General features: G+C 38.3%; 2 protein-coding genes across 2 annotated transcripts in view; one reads left to right on the forward strand and one right to left on the reverse strand.

Moving 5' to 3' along the window:
- The window catches only part of LOC307012455 (E3 ubiquitin-protein ligase RNF182), a 28454-nt gene extending 9199 nt beyond the window's left edge, over window positions 1-19255 (forward strand). Inside the window, exon 2 of the mRNA XM_079639128.1 lies at window positions 17805-19255. Coding sequence (XP_079495254.1) covers window positions 17819-18592 — 774 coding nt within the window. The 5' untranslated portion in view covers window positions 17805-17818 and the 3' untranslated portion in view covers window positions 18593-19255. The remainder of the gene's footprint in view (window positions 1-17804) is intronic.
- Window positions 1-19884, reverse strand: part of cep89 (centrosomal protein 89) — a 114416-nt gene that overhangs the window by 29307 nt on the left and 65225 nt on the right. The window lies entirely within an intron of this gene.

The raw sequence follows: 19884 nt of genomic DNA on the forward strand, positions 1-19884 counted from the left end.
GCCTGTATCCGCTGAATCCTTGAGAACCGGATATAGGCTGGGTCCCATATGTGTGACCCTACGGGGATCCCATATGTGTATATTCTCCACGGCTGCTCCTAAACGGAAGCCCGTGTCTTTCCCTTGGGCTAAGTCACCCATTACTCATATGCTGTACAACCCTCGGGTTAGTCCATATGTTATCTCCACTTAACTCCTTGAGAATGTGGCTTCCGCAGCGTTCCCCTCCTTCGGTTCGGGCACGCTTTCCCAGTGTTATCCAATAATCTCACTGTATGGGTTATCACGGAACAACAGTGACAGGTTCACTCTGTGTAAGCCGCCTCCTATCGTCCTTCCAGGCAAGAAGGTGTAGAGGCTTGCACAGGGCGCTGGATGGGGTGCAGCAGCTGTGGTGCTTTGGTAGGGATTCCTATTGGTCGGTCACGACCTACGTAGTAGTGACCGACTGATAGGGAACGTCTCGGTTACGTATGTAACCCTCGTTCCCTGAAGGAGGGAACGGAGACGTAGGTCCCGTCGCCACATCTGCTGCCGCCCGCCGGGGCAGCCAGCTTATCGGCTTGGCTCCTCAGCAAAAAACTACAGTGCAATCACCAGCTGCTCGTTATATACCCGCGCTGCGAGGCTGCGCAGCTGATGCAAATGATTGCACGCCAATGTGTATTGGCTCGTTTAGTTTCACTCGAAGTAGATCGGCTCTCTAGCGAGATTCCTATTGGTCGGTCACGACCTACGTCTCCGTTCCCTCCTTCAGGGAACGAGGGTTACATACGTAACCGAGACGTTATAAACATTTTATAATATTATATTGAAAAAGACAAATAGCATTTTTTCTTCATTTTAATCATGTCTGGCAACTTGTTTTATTAAAAGTCTGAAAAGTGTTTTATTATGGTCTATAAAAGTAAAATAAACATAATTATCTAAGCATTTCACAGATTTATATTTACACAAATTTCATAAAAAGTATACTGTCAGCACACCATAGTTATACAAATGAACTAGACCAATGCATTTATTTCCATTTAAAGTGATGGAAACTGATAGAAAAACACTAGGCTTAAAAGATTCATTATCCTGTGCCTCCCTCTAGTGGGCCATATTACATTTAGTCATTTAGCAGACGCTTTTATCCAAAGCAACTTACAACTGAGGACTAAAGCAAGCGAGTCATCGTGAAGAGGCAAAAACAACGCAAGAAGGGCTCAAAATACAAAGTTCAGGCATTGCTCAGAGTAGCATAAGACAGACGAGGGAGGATTAAAGGAAAAGGAACTTCTTTTTTTTATGTTAAGTGCTCACGGAAGAGATGAGTTTTCAGTTGTCTTTTGAATGTGGTCAGGGATTCTGCGTTTCGGACGAGGGTAGGGAGATCATTCCACTTCCACCAGCATGGAACCGTGAATGAGAATGTTCTGGAGAGTGATTTTGTAGCTCTCTGTGATGGTACCACGAGCCGTCGCTCATTGACCGATCGTAGGCTTCCGGTAGGGATGTAGACTCGTAGGAGCGAGTGAAAGTAGGAGAGAGCTGAGCCTGTGGTCGATCTGTAAGCAAGTGTCAATGCCTTGAACTTGATGCGAGCAGCGAGTGGTAGCCAGTGCAGAGAGATGAACAGAGGAGTGATGTGGGCCCTTTTGGGCTCGTTGAAGACAAGGCGAGCTGCAGCATTCTGGATCATTTGTGGAGGTTTAGTTGCACATGATAGAAGACCAGCCAGAAGAGCATTGCAGTAATCAAGCCTAGAGATAGCCAAGGCCTGGACGAGAAGTTGTGTTGCATGCTCAGTTAGGAAAGGCTTGATCTTCCTGATGTTGTGCAGTGCAAACTTGCATGATTGAGCTGCTTTTGTAATGTGGTCTGTGAAGGTCAGCTGGTCATCAAATGTTACTCCAAGATTTCTGACTGACCTTGATGGGGTGATTGAGGTTGAATCTAGCTGGATATATTATCTATTAATCTACTAATATCACAGTCTTCATCTTAAGCCCGGGACACACCAAGCCGACATTAACTAGCAGCGACGAAAGCCGACTGTGTTGTCACCTCTCGGTCAAAAAGATGCAGTTGAACACACCAAAAGGACTAAAGACAACTGTCAACTAGCACGAAAATTGCCAGTCAAATATAATAGATTGTATTTTTAAACAGACCGAATATTTTCGATGTGAAGTCTGAAAGGTGAATATGGATTATTTAATTTTTAATAATGAAAATGTGTGTGAAATGTTTAGAATTGAAATATTCACAGCTTAAATATACGGCCATGTTGAATTTCAGCCAATAAAAATGCAAGCCCTAAAAATACAATGCATTAAAATGCAAGCATGGTTAATGCAATGCATTTTTCTTTTTTGATTAGATGCTTTTTTGTTTCAAATACATTTGTCATTCATTTTCTTCCATAAATTTGCTTTCAGGTATGATGTTCATTCTATTCATCAGGAGCAGTTTCTATTTGTTTCATTAAAAGTTTGTGCTAGTATATTGTATACTTACCATGTTAACTGTTGTTTCTATAACCACAAAATGCCACTTTATTTTCACTTTGTGTTATTTTTTTTAATGACTGTGGTGGCTCATACCAACTTACTAATTTTATTTTATTAACAAAAACAAAAAAAGTTTGGAACTGCCGTTTTTAATCAGTATTACCAGTAGTCATATTCTTATAATTTAATTATACGATAAACGTGTGTGTGTGTGTGTGTGTGTGTGTGTGTGTGTCAATCAGTTTTGTGAAATACTATATATTTTTTATATATATATAAATAAATAAGTCTCTCATGCTCACCAAGGCTGCATTTATTTGATTAAAAAAAACATTATTGTTAATTATTATGACAATTTAAAATAACGATTTGCTATGTGAATATATTTAGCTTGATGTAATTTATTCCTATGATACAAAGCTGAATATTCAGCATAATTTATCCAGTCTTCAGAGTCACATGATCCATCAGAAATAATTCTAATATGCGGATTTGATGCTCAAAAAACATTCATTATTATTATCAATGTTGAAAACCTTTTTCGATGAATATAAAGTCCCATTTCATTTATTTTAAATATAATATTTTTTGTAACATTATAAATGTCTTTGTCACTTTTGATAAATGTAATGCATCCTTGCTGAATAAAAGTATTGATTTATTTATCATGTGACTCTGAAGACTGGAGTAATGATGCTGAAAATTCAACTTTGCCATCACTGGAATAAATTACATTTTAAAATATATTCAAATAGAAACTGTTATTTTAAATTGTAATAATATTTCAATTTTATTTATTTTTTTCAAATAAATGCAACCTTGGTGAACATAAGACTTCTTTTAAAAACATTAAAAATATTACCGATTCCAAATTTTTGAACGGCAGCATGTATATATATATTGACACATACATCAGAGTCAGAATCAGAATGAGCTTAACTTCCAAGTACTGTATGTTTACACATTGAGGAATTTGTCTTGGTGAAAGAAGCTTCCACAGCACAGACAGAATGACAGCAACATGACACAGATAATAAAAATGTATGCATTTTATTGTGCTTGAATGGTTTAATAGCACTTGAATAAATGATTGCGTGATCATATACTGTAGCGCATCTAAAATAAAAATAACTGCATGCGTTAATGTGTCAATTTTGACAGCCCTAATAGAATGAATATATATGTATATATATACACATACACACAGGGCTTGATATTAACTTTTTTGTTCACAAGCCAAAGTTCCTAGCCACTCAGCATTTTCACTGGGCACAATTTTGACATCGATACCATGGGGAAAAACTGCCATATAGATATTTTTTATAATATCTCATAATTTAGCAACAGGTATATTAGGCTGCTGTCACTTTAAGGCCTACCTAACGCACTGATCCATTATACTGCTGTTACACATGCATTTTCTTTCTCAACTGTTTAAGTTCACTTAAAACATAACTGACTGTGTTTATGTGAATACTCGCAAAGACCAGCATTTTGACCTTATTTTGTGTGTATTCGACTGTTTAGGCAAAATTAACTCAATTTAGAGGCGGCTTTATGTGTGCGCACTTTGGGTGTGAGCACAACATCTGTGGGAATGAAATTATGTATAATTTGTGCAATCCCACGCAGAAATTTGAGCCCTGTTACACCAACAATATTCATCCGGAGCAAATGAAACGAGTGCGTGAGGGGAGGTGGGTTTGTGTGTCAACTCGCTGTTGGAGAGAGCGAGAAAACGCAGCTGGTATTGTGTATCTATTCTGCCGAAAATGACTATTGGAAGCATTTCTGTCCTAGTCCCAAGTTTGTCCAGATGTTGCAGGATGTAATGCAGCCCCATGTTGACCGCATCATCCACAGACCTGTTTGCTCGATAAACAAACTGCAGGGGGTCAAGCAAGGGTCCAGTAATGTCCTTCAGGTACCCCAACACCAGTCTTTCACCAGACGTTAGGCACCAGGTCTGTACTGTAGTCATTCAGTCCAGATATTTGGGTTTATTTGGAATGGGGATTATGGTGGAGCATTTGAAGCAGGAAGGAACTTAACACAGCTCCAGTGATCTGTGTGAAGATAGGGGCCATGATAGAGAAACACTGTCTGGGCCTGGTGCTTTCCTGCTCTTGTACCTTATGCACCAGAGAAAGTGCGCAGCCATCTTTAGAATTATATTTTTTTCAGTTGTTGTCATAAATATTCGATGACATTTATATATATATATATATATATATATATATATATATATATATATATATATATATATATATATATATATATTATACAGTCAAATTACTTCAAAATAAATTGGGTCGCGGCTTAATGACCATGGGAAAACCTGGGTCCCATGGCCAAACCAGTTAAGAACCACTGACATAGAACATACTTTTTTAATGGTCACGGAGTAAGTTTAGTCAAATGTGATACCTAAACTCTTAAAAATGCGATGCAATAAAATAACCATTTTGGGTGCCCCAAAGAACCTTTCGGTCAACAGTTCTTACAAGAATATTTTTTTTCTTTGTGTGAAGTTTATTCTAATAATCTGAAGAACCTTTTCCACTATAAAGAACCTTTTTTGCAAAAGAAAGGTTACATACAGTATGTGTTAAAAGTCTTCACTGAACCATTAATGCTATTAAAGAACATTTATTTTAAAGTGTGTACTCAGAACGCATGTCATTTTGGATGTATTTGTGCCTTTTTTGCTGAGATAATATTTAAGAATTGTGAAATTTACTACAGAGATAAAAGAAGATATTCAACTGAATACAGATGTTGCAAGGCTTTTTAAAGTAAAATGTCAGATTTAAAATAGGCTTGAGAGCATATGTTCAGTCTAAGGTTTGTGTTTCTTAAAGGGGTGGTAAAATACCATTTTCACAAGATGTAAAATAAATCTCTGATGTCCCCAGAGTGTGTGTGTTAAGTTTTAGCACAAAATACCCCACAGATATTTTTATATAGCAAGTTAAAGTTGTCACTTTTTGAGGGATTGCAAAAACGCACCGTTTTGTGCCTGGCGCTTTAAATGCAAATGAGCTGCTGCAGAGGGCGGGGTTTCAAGAGCTCATGTGTGTTAGCAGCTGCGATTACCTCACGCAGACACACTAAAATGACAGAAACTGTTCTGCCTATTGATGTTAAAACGGAGTCAGACAAAGATGGAGAGACTCAAGAAGAAGTGACAACATGTAGAATGCAACAGGACGTCTCTGAATGGTTAGTTGATGAATTTATGTTGCTGATGGGAGTTAACTATCTTCAATTGACCGTTCGCAAAAGCCACGCCCCTTAGTTATTGTTACTACGCCCATCAAACAATTGAGAACCAGACACATGGCTGGGTTGAGATCCATACATTAAGTGATTGGTTTTGGAGTAATGCAGCAGACATATCCTCCAGGGCACGACAGAAAGTATAGACAGAGTAGCGCACGGGATGCACAAAACAGTTAACAATTATATATCAATCATTTTTATTTGATCATATATCATTTTACAAAAGTGTTTTGCGCATGTGCTCCCGCACGCGCTATTTCAGTCACAACACTGCAATCAGAGGACGCGCTGAAACCATCAACTCTCGATGCTGTTCTCTTCATTCATAACTCAGCCTACTGAGAAGGATATATTTGTGTAAATAGTTGTGCAACTGCGCAAACTTTGTTTTGACGTTTAATGCTTGAGTTCCAGAGGAATTTGTGACTGTGTACCTGTTCAACCACATCAACGTTTCGTAATCAATAAGTCCGTGCTTTTCCTATTTTTTTCCTCTTGTTTGCTGACTGATGAGGGGGCCGCAGTGCCGTAGTGAAACGGTGTTTGTACATGTAGCCTATTTTTTAATTATAGTTGCAAGCAATCATAAAATACAGCATATGAAAAAAATAAAATAATAAAAGGTGAGAGAAACGGACCTCGGGTCGGGCTTAAAATATAACCGCAATGTTCGGGTCGGGTCAGGTTAAATTATTTCGGGTACGGGCCGGGTTCGGGCTTAAGTGCAGACCTCACTGCCATAGGCGCATCGTTTCACTATCTTGCTGAGATCGCAATGTTTGACGGAGGTCCTTCTCCTTAGTTACAGTTGCTGAGCTAGGATTGGACGAGAACCGTTCGAGGGAGGGGTTTTGCGAACGGTCAATTAGGATATTCTGTCATGGTAATATATAAATCGCTCGTATAGGAACTGTTGTGAGATGCACACAGAGTGACTTTCTATTGCATGTGAAAAGATGGATACTAAAGTTTGAGCTGACTCACAAATGTACTCTTATACAACAACTTTTCCTCTTCTCAACATGGACTGCATGTTCCCGGGGGCGGGGTTTATGTACATTTTAGGGTTGCCGATGTCACTAACTCGGGAGGAATATCATGTAGTCCCTACCAGCCGTTTGTTGTAGTCCTTTCTTTTGAAAGCAAATATCTTCCTTTGCTTTTAACTTTGAGCGTTGTAACTTTGCAGATGCTGTTTATGCTCAAACAGCAATATTACACTCTAACTAAAGTTAGAAAAGAGAAATCATACTTTACCACCCCTTTAAAGCATTTTAGACCTGATTTGCACCATCAGGTCTACTTCGGGGTGTGAGCAAAAGTAATGTTCATAAAATGTTTATATGTAATTTGTGTATAATTAAAAGCCAGGGACATTTGTGCATGTCAGCGTTATTATTTGTCAGCGTTATATGCAGTTGTTGGCTTCTTTCAGGTGTGCATCCCTTTCAGCTTGACTGTGAACTACAAATAACCATCATTTTCAGTAGAAAACCCTCAAAATAACTAAATAAAAAAATAATAATCGCTTGTTCCCTCAATCTATTCCATATCTCACACGTAGCTTCCACTTAGACACCAAACCTACAGAGCATTTTTTCCACAAATCCTGGTTACAAAAGCATATTTCAAGCCAGGGGTCCCACTTAGGGACTTGTGAGTTAGGGCTGCTACAAACAACATGCACACAGTACACACAGCATCTACCTCCCTTAGGGACTCGTTACTTACAAAAAGACTGGATATGTGATCTATGGCATTTTCACTCTGCCTGCCCTGTTTGAGTGAGGAGGATGAAGACTTTTACACCTACAGCACTGTCACTAAGGTTGTCTATTAAGCCGCGTTTCCACCGCGGGAACTTTCCCCAGGAACTAGGAACTTTGGGGTGGTACTCGGTGTGTTTACACCGCAGGAACCAGGGTCTAAATGAAGTTCCGGGTAAATATTTCCCCCTCAGAAAGTCCCTGCTGGCGAGGTAGTACTTTTTCAAAGTTCAGGAACTTTCGGGGGTGGGACTTGTGCGCTGAACATGCTGATTGGTTGTGTTCACGCCGCATTTTGACTGGATGACTCCACGCAGCATTCTATTTTAACCGGCATTTTTAAAAATCTATTGCGGTTCGTGGCTTCATGCGCGAGAGTTGTCCGTCTGCAAATATGGAATTTAATTATTTTTTTTAAACACAGCTGGACCGACGACGAGGTTACGTATTTGTGTAACAGGAAATTTTCTGCGCGTTCGTCCCAGCCATCTCACATTCATGTCCGCAATACATCACAAACACAACTGCATGCACAATTTTAATCTCCTCCATACTTATTATAAATGTGGCACTCAAAACTGATTACTGTGCGTCGCAGACTGGGAGGAGCAAACGCGCGCAGTTTATAATCTTCCCGGTACTTTAGACCGCGGTGTAAACGCAGAAAGCAACCGGTCTGGGGCAAAAAAAGTTCCTGGGAAAAAAGTTCCTGGGACAAATTGTTCCGGGTAATTTCGGTGGAAACGCGGCTTTAGATCATGGTGATCTAGTATGTATGAGATGTATGGTATTGCTGTAAGATTACAAAAAGATAAAACTGAATGAATAATCTGATTGAGTTTCAGTCCTCTAGTCTAGATAATACCACTCTAATCTAAAGGTGTTAGTGAGTAATCTTTAAAATACTAAAACCCCCAGGCTTGATAGATACTAAACTTCTTTTATACAGTACACCGAAACAAAATCACCCTACCCCAGGTGCATCTGCTCTCTGACAGACTGATACAGCTAAACAGGTGATAGGATGCTGAACAAAAACAAACCAACAGAGTAAGAGAACACACACATTTAATGCAACTGAAACCTGCAGGGATCACAGGTAATAGGAAAGCACAAGATAACTGTACACCTTCATGATATAGATGTATAGTATATAGTATAGATGGGAATTGTAAAAAAAAACATTGAATGGTCGTGGTTCTGATTCCTTGTATGTTTTCAGTTTATAATGGTTTTATTAATGTTTTTAGTACATTTACCAAATACATATTACAAATACAAATCTTGGACCTATTCTCAAAGGTGGCACACATGCAATCCAAATACTGACCTTAACTATAAATTAAACAACAGTCATTTAACAAAATCAAAAATGTAGTACCATATTTCATTCATTAATATTTATAAAATACTACTGACAAAACAGACAATGCGCATCTTTTACTAAACATTGAACAACCAGGGAGTCAGTAACTACTGAGTTAAGTCTTAAAGGGGTGATGAACTGAGAAATCAAATTTTCCTTGAGCTTTTGACATAAGAGGTCATCATACTATAAGAATATCCTGAAAGTTTCAGAACTGAAAACTTCCTTGTTAGTCCAATAAAAGCTTTTATTGACACCAGGCACAGCGAACGACAGGTTTTTCAAAGTGGGGATCTATGACGTCAAAGGGTATCAAACACCGCCTCCGCAGAAGATCAACGCCTACTTCCACACAGGAGCGTTTCAGAAGCTAGGCTCAAAACCAGGGTAGAAAATACCCTATTTGTTATTCATTTTGATGTTTTGAATGTAAAAACCAAGCGAATGTCATAAGTTCACCTCAGACAACAATAATATTTAAAAAAATAAAAAAGCCAGTTCATGACCCCTTTAAAGCTATTTTAAATCTGCAAGTGCTTGATTCACAAAAATGAACAGACTCAAGTCATTCGTTCAGGAATAAGGCTACACTGGTAATGCTGTATGTTTTTGATTTACTAGAAAGAACCAACCTTATTTGTGAGGGTATAAAACTCACAGACTATATACACAATCAGTTAAACAAGTATGCCAACACAACAATAGCAACTATGAATTCATTATCTTTACGCATACAGATGAACAGACACGCACACATATGCAATCCACATAACATGGCATGCATTCATCCTCAAGCATACAAATAAACATTTAACCTCTTAACAGAGGCTGATGAGCAGGAACAAGTGTTCACCTGTGTCATTATGAAGATCCTCTCACAGTGGTGGCAAATACATTTCTTTCTCTTGTTCTCAGAGTATAGGAATAATGACATGGTCCTAATCAAAGTGCCTGACATACTGTGCGGATCCAATTATTTTAACTGGCAGAATAGATTAGCAGCATAGACCTGCAATCTGCTTTTGATCAGGGTCCAACAAAAAAAAACACTTCCACTGTCTTCTGAAAAGCTCAGTTCACTCTATTATCGTCTCTATCCTATCATTCCATTACAATCCCTCCATAGATGTAAACATGTTACTGCAATACTTCAGCATTTCAGATTCTCTAACTGTGCAGAACTCGTTGTAAGATGAATCCAGTCTTATTCTCTTTAAGATGACAGTAAGTAGCAAAAAGTGGACAGAGCAAGTGGGAATTTGTTTTTTACTCCTGTGCTCCAGTTGAAGATATGGCACAAGAAGAGTGTACGTACTGTATATATGCACCCTGAGCCTGATTCACGGTTAAAACATCTATGAAATGACAGATGATTATGAGCAGATACTCAATTTGTGATATAACGATTTTTAATCTCAGACAATACTAAGCACACCATCATGCTCTCATTCATACAACTCTGTATTGATCTATGAGAGATATTACTGCCACTGAGGTATTTCTTGATTTGTGCCACTTTCCTATAATTGAGTGAAATGCAGCAGACTGTTATTTCCTGTGATCTGAATCCCTACCCTGAAACTGCAAGAATTAAAGAAGTTACATAGACATTACTGCCTGTTCATAAGATTTGCTGTCCAACCAAATGAGGTAAATGATCACATTCAGTACACAAGATTGCACTATAATATTATATTGAATAGGCTACTGATATTATATTGACCTATTGAATCTCACACAGTTATGAGATGATGAGTTCAGTCTTGTTTATTGAGAAAATTAACTTGACAATATGATTATAAAGGCTGAAAATACAGATTTATTTGGTTTAGGGCTTGACAGAATTATCACCCTCTTTGGTTTAACCCACTCAATGCTAGACTTTAAGAGCAGAGATTAAGAATTAATATAGAATACTAATATAGATACTAATTTAGAAATTTATCTCAAACAATTTTCTCACAGTATGAGAACTTGGATGAGTCTGGCTTTGGAAAACAGAATCGGTCACGCAGGATTTCAAACCACAGCCTTGAGTAATGAAATATTAATAAATCTGCATGTGTCTTAGCAGATCCCAGCAACCAGTGAGCTTCCTTTTGTAGCTCACTATTCATTAGGTATTCATAATCATCATCTATAAATGATTGAACACAGCTTTAAATAGCATCGCCTTATCGTTAAAACAGATAAGCACTCAGAGTTCCTTTTCCCCCCTCGCTCTCACCCTTTGTATCTTACATATACAAGATGGTCTAATTGATTTTGGATTCTCAGGTCTCTGGAGAGCAAGATGAATGAGGCGACTAAATTTAAGAAGTCTAAGTGATTGCACTTAAAAGCAACTTAATGAACTGTGCATGTTGCTGTGTGTGACGTAATGGACTCTTGCTGACATTCATCCAGTAAGGAGCTTTGATTCACTTAGCTGATCACACACTGCACATCTCCTGGAGTATGATTACTAGAGATGCTAAGAATATACGCAATATACTGTACAGTGAGAGCAAAATTAGTGCTTTATTTTATCTTAAAGGTCATCCTTTACTCCCTCATGTCGTTCCAAACCTGTATGACTTTCTGTGGTGCGCAAAGGATAAAACACTATTGAACAGCATTGGTTTTCATTCAATGGAAAATAGAAGGTATTGGTATGACATGAGGGTGAATAAAGACATAATTTTTATGGTGATCTCTCATACACTACCATGACTGTAAAGAGTTCTATATTGTTACATAGAACAATACAAATATTGTTACAAAATATCTTTATTCATCAAAAAAAAAAAAATGGTTTAACATATCAAACAAGAATAGATTTTTTTGTCAATACTGTTTTCAGTTGTTTTCATGTGTGAACAAAACTTCACTAAACATTATTTTTATTGCAGGGCTCCCATCCAATAAATCGCAGTAAGCTTTGTTACTTTTGATATGAAACAGTCTCAACTTTCAAATTCTGTTAATTCTATTACGAAATTAATTTTTATTTAATTTTTGGCATTCTTTAATTGTAACGTGACAAATCGTAACGCATCAGTTCAAACAGTGGCAGCACGGCGCGCACATGAACTGATCATCTCTTCAGCTTTAATACAAGTCATGATACTCTAGATGGAGTAGACGGAATTTGATCACATTATATCTACATAACACAGCTGATTGGTTGCTGTGGTATCAGCTGCCAATGAGCTTACAGCTCAACATTCAAATTACTTGGCATTCTTTACGCTTCAGAAACCCTCCATTCCCCAGCTCCACCTGTTTAGATCTGCTATGGGGGTTATTTCATGCATGTTATATGTGCAGCAGCAGCATGTCTTACATGCTCATAGCAGAATGTATTCTGTCTCTGTACTTGCTCTGCAGCAGCAGCAATAATCAACAGCAGCAGCAGTGTAGCAGATCTATTTCACCAAGACCAAATACAATAACATTGCCATATTCATTATCATGCCCATCTCTCTGAGAGTTGTCATGACAGAACTACAGTTATAGCACAAAATAGACATGAAAGAGCATCAGAATGTATGTCACATACTGCTCTGAGACACAAAGGTTGAGGATCCAAATGCAGTTTATTTAAAGGGTTATCCACAATCGTAATCCAAATCCAGGCAAGAGTCATACACAAACAAACAATAACAGATAAGGGCTGAAGCAAAGAGAGAAATCTGAGGGGACAGGCAGAGAATCAAGAAAACCAGGAACATGGAAAACAGTGGAAACGCTAAGAAGTCAAGTCAAGTCAAGTCATCTTTATTTATATAGCGCTTTTTACAATACAGATTGTATCAAAGCAGCTTCACAGTGATAACATGAAAATAATACAAAAAATAATTTCATCATCATCCACCTTTAAGGCAGATCTATAATATTGTTGAATATTAAATGTCCCCAACTAAGCAAGCCAGAAGGTAAGGCAACAGCGGCAAGGAACCAAAACTCCATCAGGTGACAGAAGGGAGAAAAAAACCTTGGGAGAACCCAGGCTCAGTCGGGGGCCAGTTCTCCTCTGGCCAATGAGTGAACAGTGTATGAAGTTCAGAATGAATCAGAGTATTTGTCCAGTTCCGGTTGGTTGAAGTCGGAGTGGAGAGGAGGAGAGACTGGTTGACACTTCAGGTCAGCGGCGTCGTCGTCGTGTCCTGGCGCTGGTCCTTCATCAGATCTGGATACGGCCTGGTTCCAGTGGACAGCGGTAAACCTCGGGATAGACAGAGAGACTAATATTAGCGTAGACGCCGTCCTTCTTATGATGTACCAAGTACATCAGGATTACGGGAAGTGTTCCCGGTCCCGGCTGTTCTAAACTATGCAGCCTAATTATATAAGTCTATAATGTGTTATGTGTATGCTAGGCTGAAGAGATGTGTTTTTAGTCTAGATTTGAACTGACAGAGTGTGTCTGCTTCCCGGACAATGGTAGGAAGACTGTTCCAAAGTTTTGGTGCTAAATAGGAAAAGGATCTACCGCCAGCAGTCGATTTTGATATTCTAGGTATTATTAACTGACCGGAATTTTGAGATCGCAGTAGACGTGAAGGACTATAATGCGTTAAGAGCTCGCTCAAGTACTGCGGAGCTAAACCATTTAGTGCTTTGTAAGTGATCAGCAATATTTTAAAATTTATCCGATGTTTAATAGGCAGCCAATGCAGTGTTGACAGAACAGGGCTAATATGGTCATACTTCCTGGTTCTAGTAAGAACTCGAGCTGCTGCGTTTTGAACTAGCTGTAGTTTGTTTATTAAGCGTGCAGGGCAACCACCCAGTAGAGCATTACAATAATCTAGCCTTGAGGTCATAAACGCATGAACTAATTGTTCTGCATTATTCATTGAGAGCATATGACGTAATTTAGATATATTTTTAAGATGGAAGAAAGCGGTTTTACAGATACTAGACACATGACTTTCAAATGAAAGATTGGTATCAAAGAGCACACCCAGGTTCCTAACCGACGACGAAGACTTAACAGAGCAGCCATCAAGTGTTAGACAGTACTCTAGGTTATTACGTGTGGAAGTTTTTTGTCCAATAATTAGAATCTCTGTTTTTTCTGAATTTAGTAGTAGGAAATTACTAGTCATCCAATTTTTTATATCAGCTCACTGCAAGAAATGCAGTGAGACACATACAAGACTTCCAGGAAATTAATGTGAAAACCAGCCAATTATAGTGCGAGTTAAACAAGGTAATGAGACACAGCTGAAAACAATGAGTGCTGATAAGTCCAGGCAGAGAATTATGGGAGATGACGTAGTATGTGGGGGAATGGCAATAGTCTGATGTCGAGCTTGCTGCTGAAAAAGTTTTTTGGTATATCCAAATGTTGTCATTATTTTTTCCAAAGTGTTGACAACTTGGTGTTAACTAATAATTGTTGCAAACTGGTACATTTACAGGCTTTCCCAAATCACTGAGGTGACCTTGACGTCCATTTTAGCAGTAGCATGAGCAGTCAGGCAAGTGTTATTTAAATAAACTCCTGATGCACTTACAAACTTTACTGATGCATAAACAGTATTGAACGATTTTGAGAGAAAGATTATCTGTCTTAACTTGATTACACATCAGAAATCACTGATCACAGATCAGACATTGGAATAAACATGGTTACTTACATGTTTGTGCCGTTGCTGGCAGATCCATATTGTAAAAGTCTGTTTGCAAAGCCTGCGTCGAAACTACGACTAAATTACCAAATAATCCACAGTGAAATGTACAGAATACTAACAATGCACTGCTGAGACATTCACAATGTTGAGAAAAAAAGAAAAAAACCTTTCCTGGCATTAGGATCGATTGGAAGGTAATGGTATTGATCCTGTGTCAATCTTTTATCGTTCTCATGTCACTATTCACTAACGCTCCAGTGGGCGCGGCCAAAGACGCGATGATGTAGACGTAGGCATTGATATTCTTCTGCAAAGGCGGTCTTTCGCTGCCCTGTGACGTCATTAGTCTCCACTTTTTTAGATCCTGCCGTTTTCTAGCCTTGGTTTCAATAAAAGCCGTTTTTGGAATAACAAGGAAGTTGTGAGTCTTACAGGGTATTTTTTAATAGTATAACGAACTCTTAACCTAAGAGCAAGGAAGAATTCAGTTCATGACCCCTTTAAGGTGTCTGTTGAGAGAGTTCAGTTTTCCGACACTAATAGTGTTGTTTTGAATGTACAATTTTGTTTCAGAAAAACACTGTAGCAACATTCTGATTAAACTTCTGCCAACTCATCCTTCTACTAACAGATTTTTCCAGGAAGATTGCTGCGCCAAGTACACATCAACATGTTGCTCTCCTGAGTGACATGAAATGGCCCCTGTTACATTTATAATTTATATTCATGACATTCATTAGGCCACCATTTCAATGCTTTTTGTGAGATACAATTACAATGACAAAATTGCTTTTGTCCATTTAAGCTACAAATGAGCTTCTTATATTAGATTTGAAATGTAAAATAAGATGACCTTTCAGACCAGAACACAACTGTCCTCTGAAAAGCATGTTAAAACGCCATATGTCATTACTGCCAGGAGAAAGGGAAGGAGGGAGAAAAGAACAGAGGAAAAAGAAAAGCTTTCATGCCCCAATACACATTGGATTCACAAATACTGCAGTACATTACAATTACTACATCAATCAATGCCTTTCTCATTCACACTCATTTCTAGCAAATATTCATAAAAGTTCAATTTGTGTGAAGGTTTTTATTTGAATCACACTGACATGCAGAAAAAATTATGATACTGGCGGTGGAACGATACCCTCATGTCACGATTCGATACATATCACGATACTGAACTGACGATACGATATTATTGCAATACTCCAAGACATATGGTAAAAGGTAAACGTAAAATTTAGCATTTTAATCAACAGTAAATTTGTTATTACATTGTGGGTATAAATGAATAGGCTCATTTTTTCAGACGAATATGCTTGCACTCTGTCACTGACTAGATACATTTAAAATAATGTAGGCCACTTTTTACTGTTAACAGAAGACATTTGGCATAAGGACACACACATATTCCCCCATTGCATTATTATACATTATACAGTATATAGTAGTTTAATGTAGTACTGACACTAAAACTATATTGTTGCATTTTTGTATTGCGATATATTGTGACACGATATATTGTTACACCCATATGATACTGTAACAAATAACAAAGCATGGACTGGAAACAATGACTAATTTGAATAGGCTCTGCTAATACAGTTTGAACCCTAAACAGCCTACAAGCCAGTTTCCTTATTGGGCTTCTATTGACAGCCTCTGCTGGATATATTTTTCTATCTAGCAAAGCAAAACATATTCCTCTCAGAAATACAAATATGCACAGGCATTGTTGTCATTAATAATAATAGATAGAGGTTTGTATGTTGGAGGAGCATGTTCTTTGCCCAAACACCCGCTATTTTATTCCCCTAACAACTGGCATCTCTTTCTTCAGTATGACAACGGCTGGGTGACATTAGGGAAACAAAAACAATTGGCTCCCCAAGACAATGAAGCAAAATTGTTACGTCGATCCCACATTTCTTTCCGTAATTAATTTCACAAACAGCGATTAACAAAGCAGCCTAATTAGGCCTTTGGAGAGTTGCAGACTAAATGAGACATTGAAAACATCCATGTGGCACAGTAGGACTTTTCCTAGGAAGACTTAATAGCATGGGTGTTGGTATATTACAGTGACACTAACAATGCACTAATGCTTGATTGCATAACACACTGTAGGAACCTCTTCCTGTATGAAATCACCAACTGTGACTAAACCCACAAATTTATTTACTGTTGTCAATGTCATTCATTTTTAATGACAGCTCATTTCAGCTAGAAATGAATGGTGATATAATAAACAACTAAAATAATAAAGATCTAATATGAATTAATTAATAATAAACATTGGGTAAACTGCTATTAAAATTGGGAATACTTTAAGTAGGGTAAGATGGGGGCAGTTGCCCTCTTTAAGAATAGTATGCATTTATTATTGAACTGTAACATATTTAGAGATGAGATTGGCATGTGTAAGATAACAATGTCACGGTTGGTTGGCAAGTTGAAGATCTATAAGCAGCAATCAGACTTTATTTATACAAGCACATTTCAAACCTTGAAAACATAATGGTTAAAATCAAGCATTTTCCAAACATTCAAAACTCTGTACGAACCCCGTGTTACAGAACAAAATTAAAAATCCTTTTTTAAGAAAGGGGGCTATCTTGCCCCACTACTGAGGTAAGATGACCTACTTGGAGTAAAATTACTTTTGTATTTTTGATAAATACTAAATGTAAAATACATATGATTTCATTGTTTATTATATATATAATTTTAAAAGGTACCATTAATGTACAACTCTAAATCAAAAACTGTATGCATTTTGACAAGTTAGTTATAATGAATCGTACAATTTTTCATTTGTTTTGGTGATAATTGTGATAATTACTAGATTAGATCATTAGATTAGAACACCAGCAACAACACTGGGAACCACTGGGAACATTCTGCCCAAATTATTTAGTAGGCATCTTATCCTTGGGGTCTTACTTTAACTTTTCTAACTTTAACTTTTAACCTCAAACATAAATAATATTTGGTATTGTATAAATCTATATGAATTAATGTGTCCACAAATCCCCCATTAACAAAAAGACAAAAAAAATGTTCATAAATTTACAGATCACTATTGAACAGATGAAAAGTCAAAATTAACAAGAGCATCAATAAATGTGTTGAAATTTGATTTAGTGGCATCTGTAGTCAAGAGACCTTCTCACCTTACATCTTGAAATAAAAATTGCCTTATACTGTATATCGCTGTATAAGTGCATGTTGTCGTACTCTGTGCTAACATCCTGTTCTTGTTTCCTAGAGCATGAGGCCACGATGAGATGTGCTCGGGCTGGACCAGAGGAGGGCTCTGCTAATGCCAGCATTAATACTAACACCAGCCTCAATGGCACCACCAACGACGAGTTGGAGTGCAAAATCTGCTACCAGCGCTACAATGCACACAACCGCAAGCCCAAGATTCTGGACTGCCTGCACCGTGTGTGCGCCAGATGCCTCAATAAGATCCTGGACATTGGGGACGGCTCAAGCTCCATCAGCTGCCCTTTTTGTCGTCACGAGACGCAGGTCAGTGAGTACGAAGTGGCCGGGCTGCCAGATGACTCGAACATCATGTCCCGTCTGGCCGTGCGCGACAAGTCCTGGAGCTCGGACCACAGTAAGGAGGTAGTGCTGACGCCAAAGAGCTTGTCCTCCAATGATAGCCCATCCCACGACTCCTCTAACTGCCTGGTCATCACCATCATGGAGGTGCAACGGGATCAGCAGCGCTCGCCCAGTCAAAATGGCAGCTCTGATTACTACGGCGACCACAGTTTGGACTCAGTCTCCGTAGCATCCAACAGCGGTGCGGTGGACCAAGACGCACTATCGAAGTTCTGCAATCATGTGCCGCGGGTATTGGTGTGGCTGTTGGGCTTTTTCTACTTCGGTTCGCTGCCACTTGGCATCTACTTGCTGGTGATCCAGAGAGTGACTCTTGGGATTGTGTGCGTGAGTCTGGTGCCATCCAGTCTCACAGTCTGTCTGGTCTATGGCTTCTGCCAGTGTCTGTGCCAGGGCATGTGCGACTGCTCTAACCGGGGGTGACTGGTACGAAACTGAAAATTAGGCTATTTCATCTCACCACATTGAGAGGAGATAAAAATAAGCTCTAGGCATCTGAATGTCCTCGTTGCAAATCAAATGCTATATGTACCTTCTTGCTTTGAAAGGATGAGTACATGCAGCTGTGATAAGAGGATAAGTCAAGCATTAAAAAGGAAGGTCAGTCTGGACGAAACACTATTAGCTTAGCATAGCTTCTGCACACACCCTTCAAGCTCATTTTGAAGTAAAAAAAGCTGACCTAAGAAAGTTATCCATGCTGATCAGATGATGATGCATGAGTGGGAGTTTATCAAAGCGGAGAAGATGGACTTTATGTGTACAGCCAGGCAGAGCGGATAGGCCATAAAGAATAAAGTTTTATTGTGGTTGATTCTCATCGCTGTGAAATAAACTGCGCGCCCTGATTATCAATGAAAAGGCTCCATGAGCTGCACTGTTACAGGTTAATAAGACTGGAATAGTCTGTCTGGTTAAAGACTTCTACTGTAGGTATTACAAAGTGAAGGGGTGGGTAACCGATGAGGTATGAGGGTGACCTTTTAATAAAGAGATTTGACCCATGCTGTTGTTCTGTCCATCTGTTAAAAAATACCTGGAGTATGCCATGTTTTTACATCAGGACTAGGGCTGCAACAACTAATCAAAAAAATAATAATAATAATAATAAATAAAATCGATAATAATCGATAATGAAAATCATTGACAACGAATGTTGCATGAATGAAAAACTTCTGCCAGTGGAGTCAAATTACAGCACTGACTGAATAACGCATTTTTATGGATAAAATGCATCTAAAAATAGTGGAGGAAACAGTGAGCTGCTGCCGGATAGGTGCGTAATCCAAGCTGCCCAAAACATGAGAAATCTATAGTTTAAGCTTCAAGCTAATGCATAAGCGCAATGTTTAACGCAGCTTGCCCTGTCAGGTGCTTTGACAGATGCGTGTGATAGATATTTTTTCAGCGTAAAAATATTCTGCTGTTGGACATTAAACGTAGGTTTAAAAGTCTACATGTAATTCAAGTATTTTATGTGAGCATGCGATTGAATATAGATGTAAGACGTTTCTTACATTTACAGAGTGAATGCGTGTGTTCCTGCAGAACATCCCTCTAATCTGTTAACACGGAGTTTGTGTTTCTCTTTATTATCTTTATTATTATCTACATTTTTAATGTAGAGATTTAAACTGTCATTTTGCTTTACAACTCATATAATATAGCATAGATTCATATAATATAGCATCGATATATTCACTATATATGCGTTT

This window comes from Phoxinus phoxinus (genome assembly GCF_949152265.1).
Source record: "Phoxinus phoxinus genome assembly, chromosome: 2".
NCBI lineage: Eukaryota > Metazoa > Chordata > Actinopteri > Cypriniformes > Leuciscidae > Phoxinus > Phoxinus phoxinus.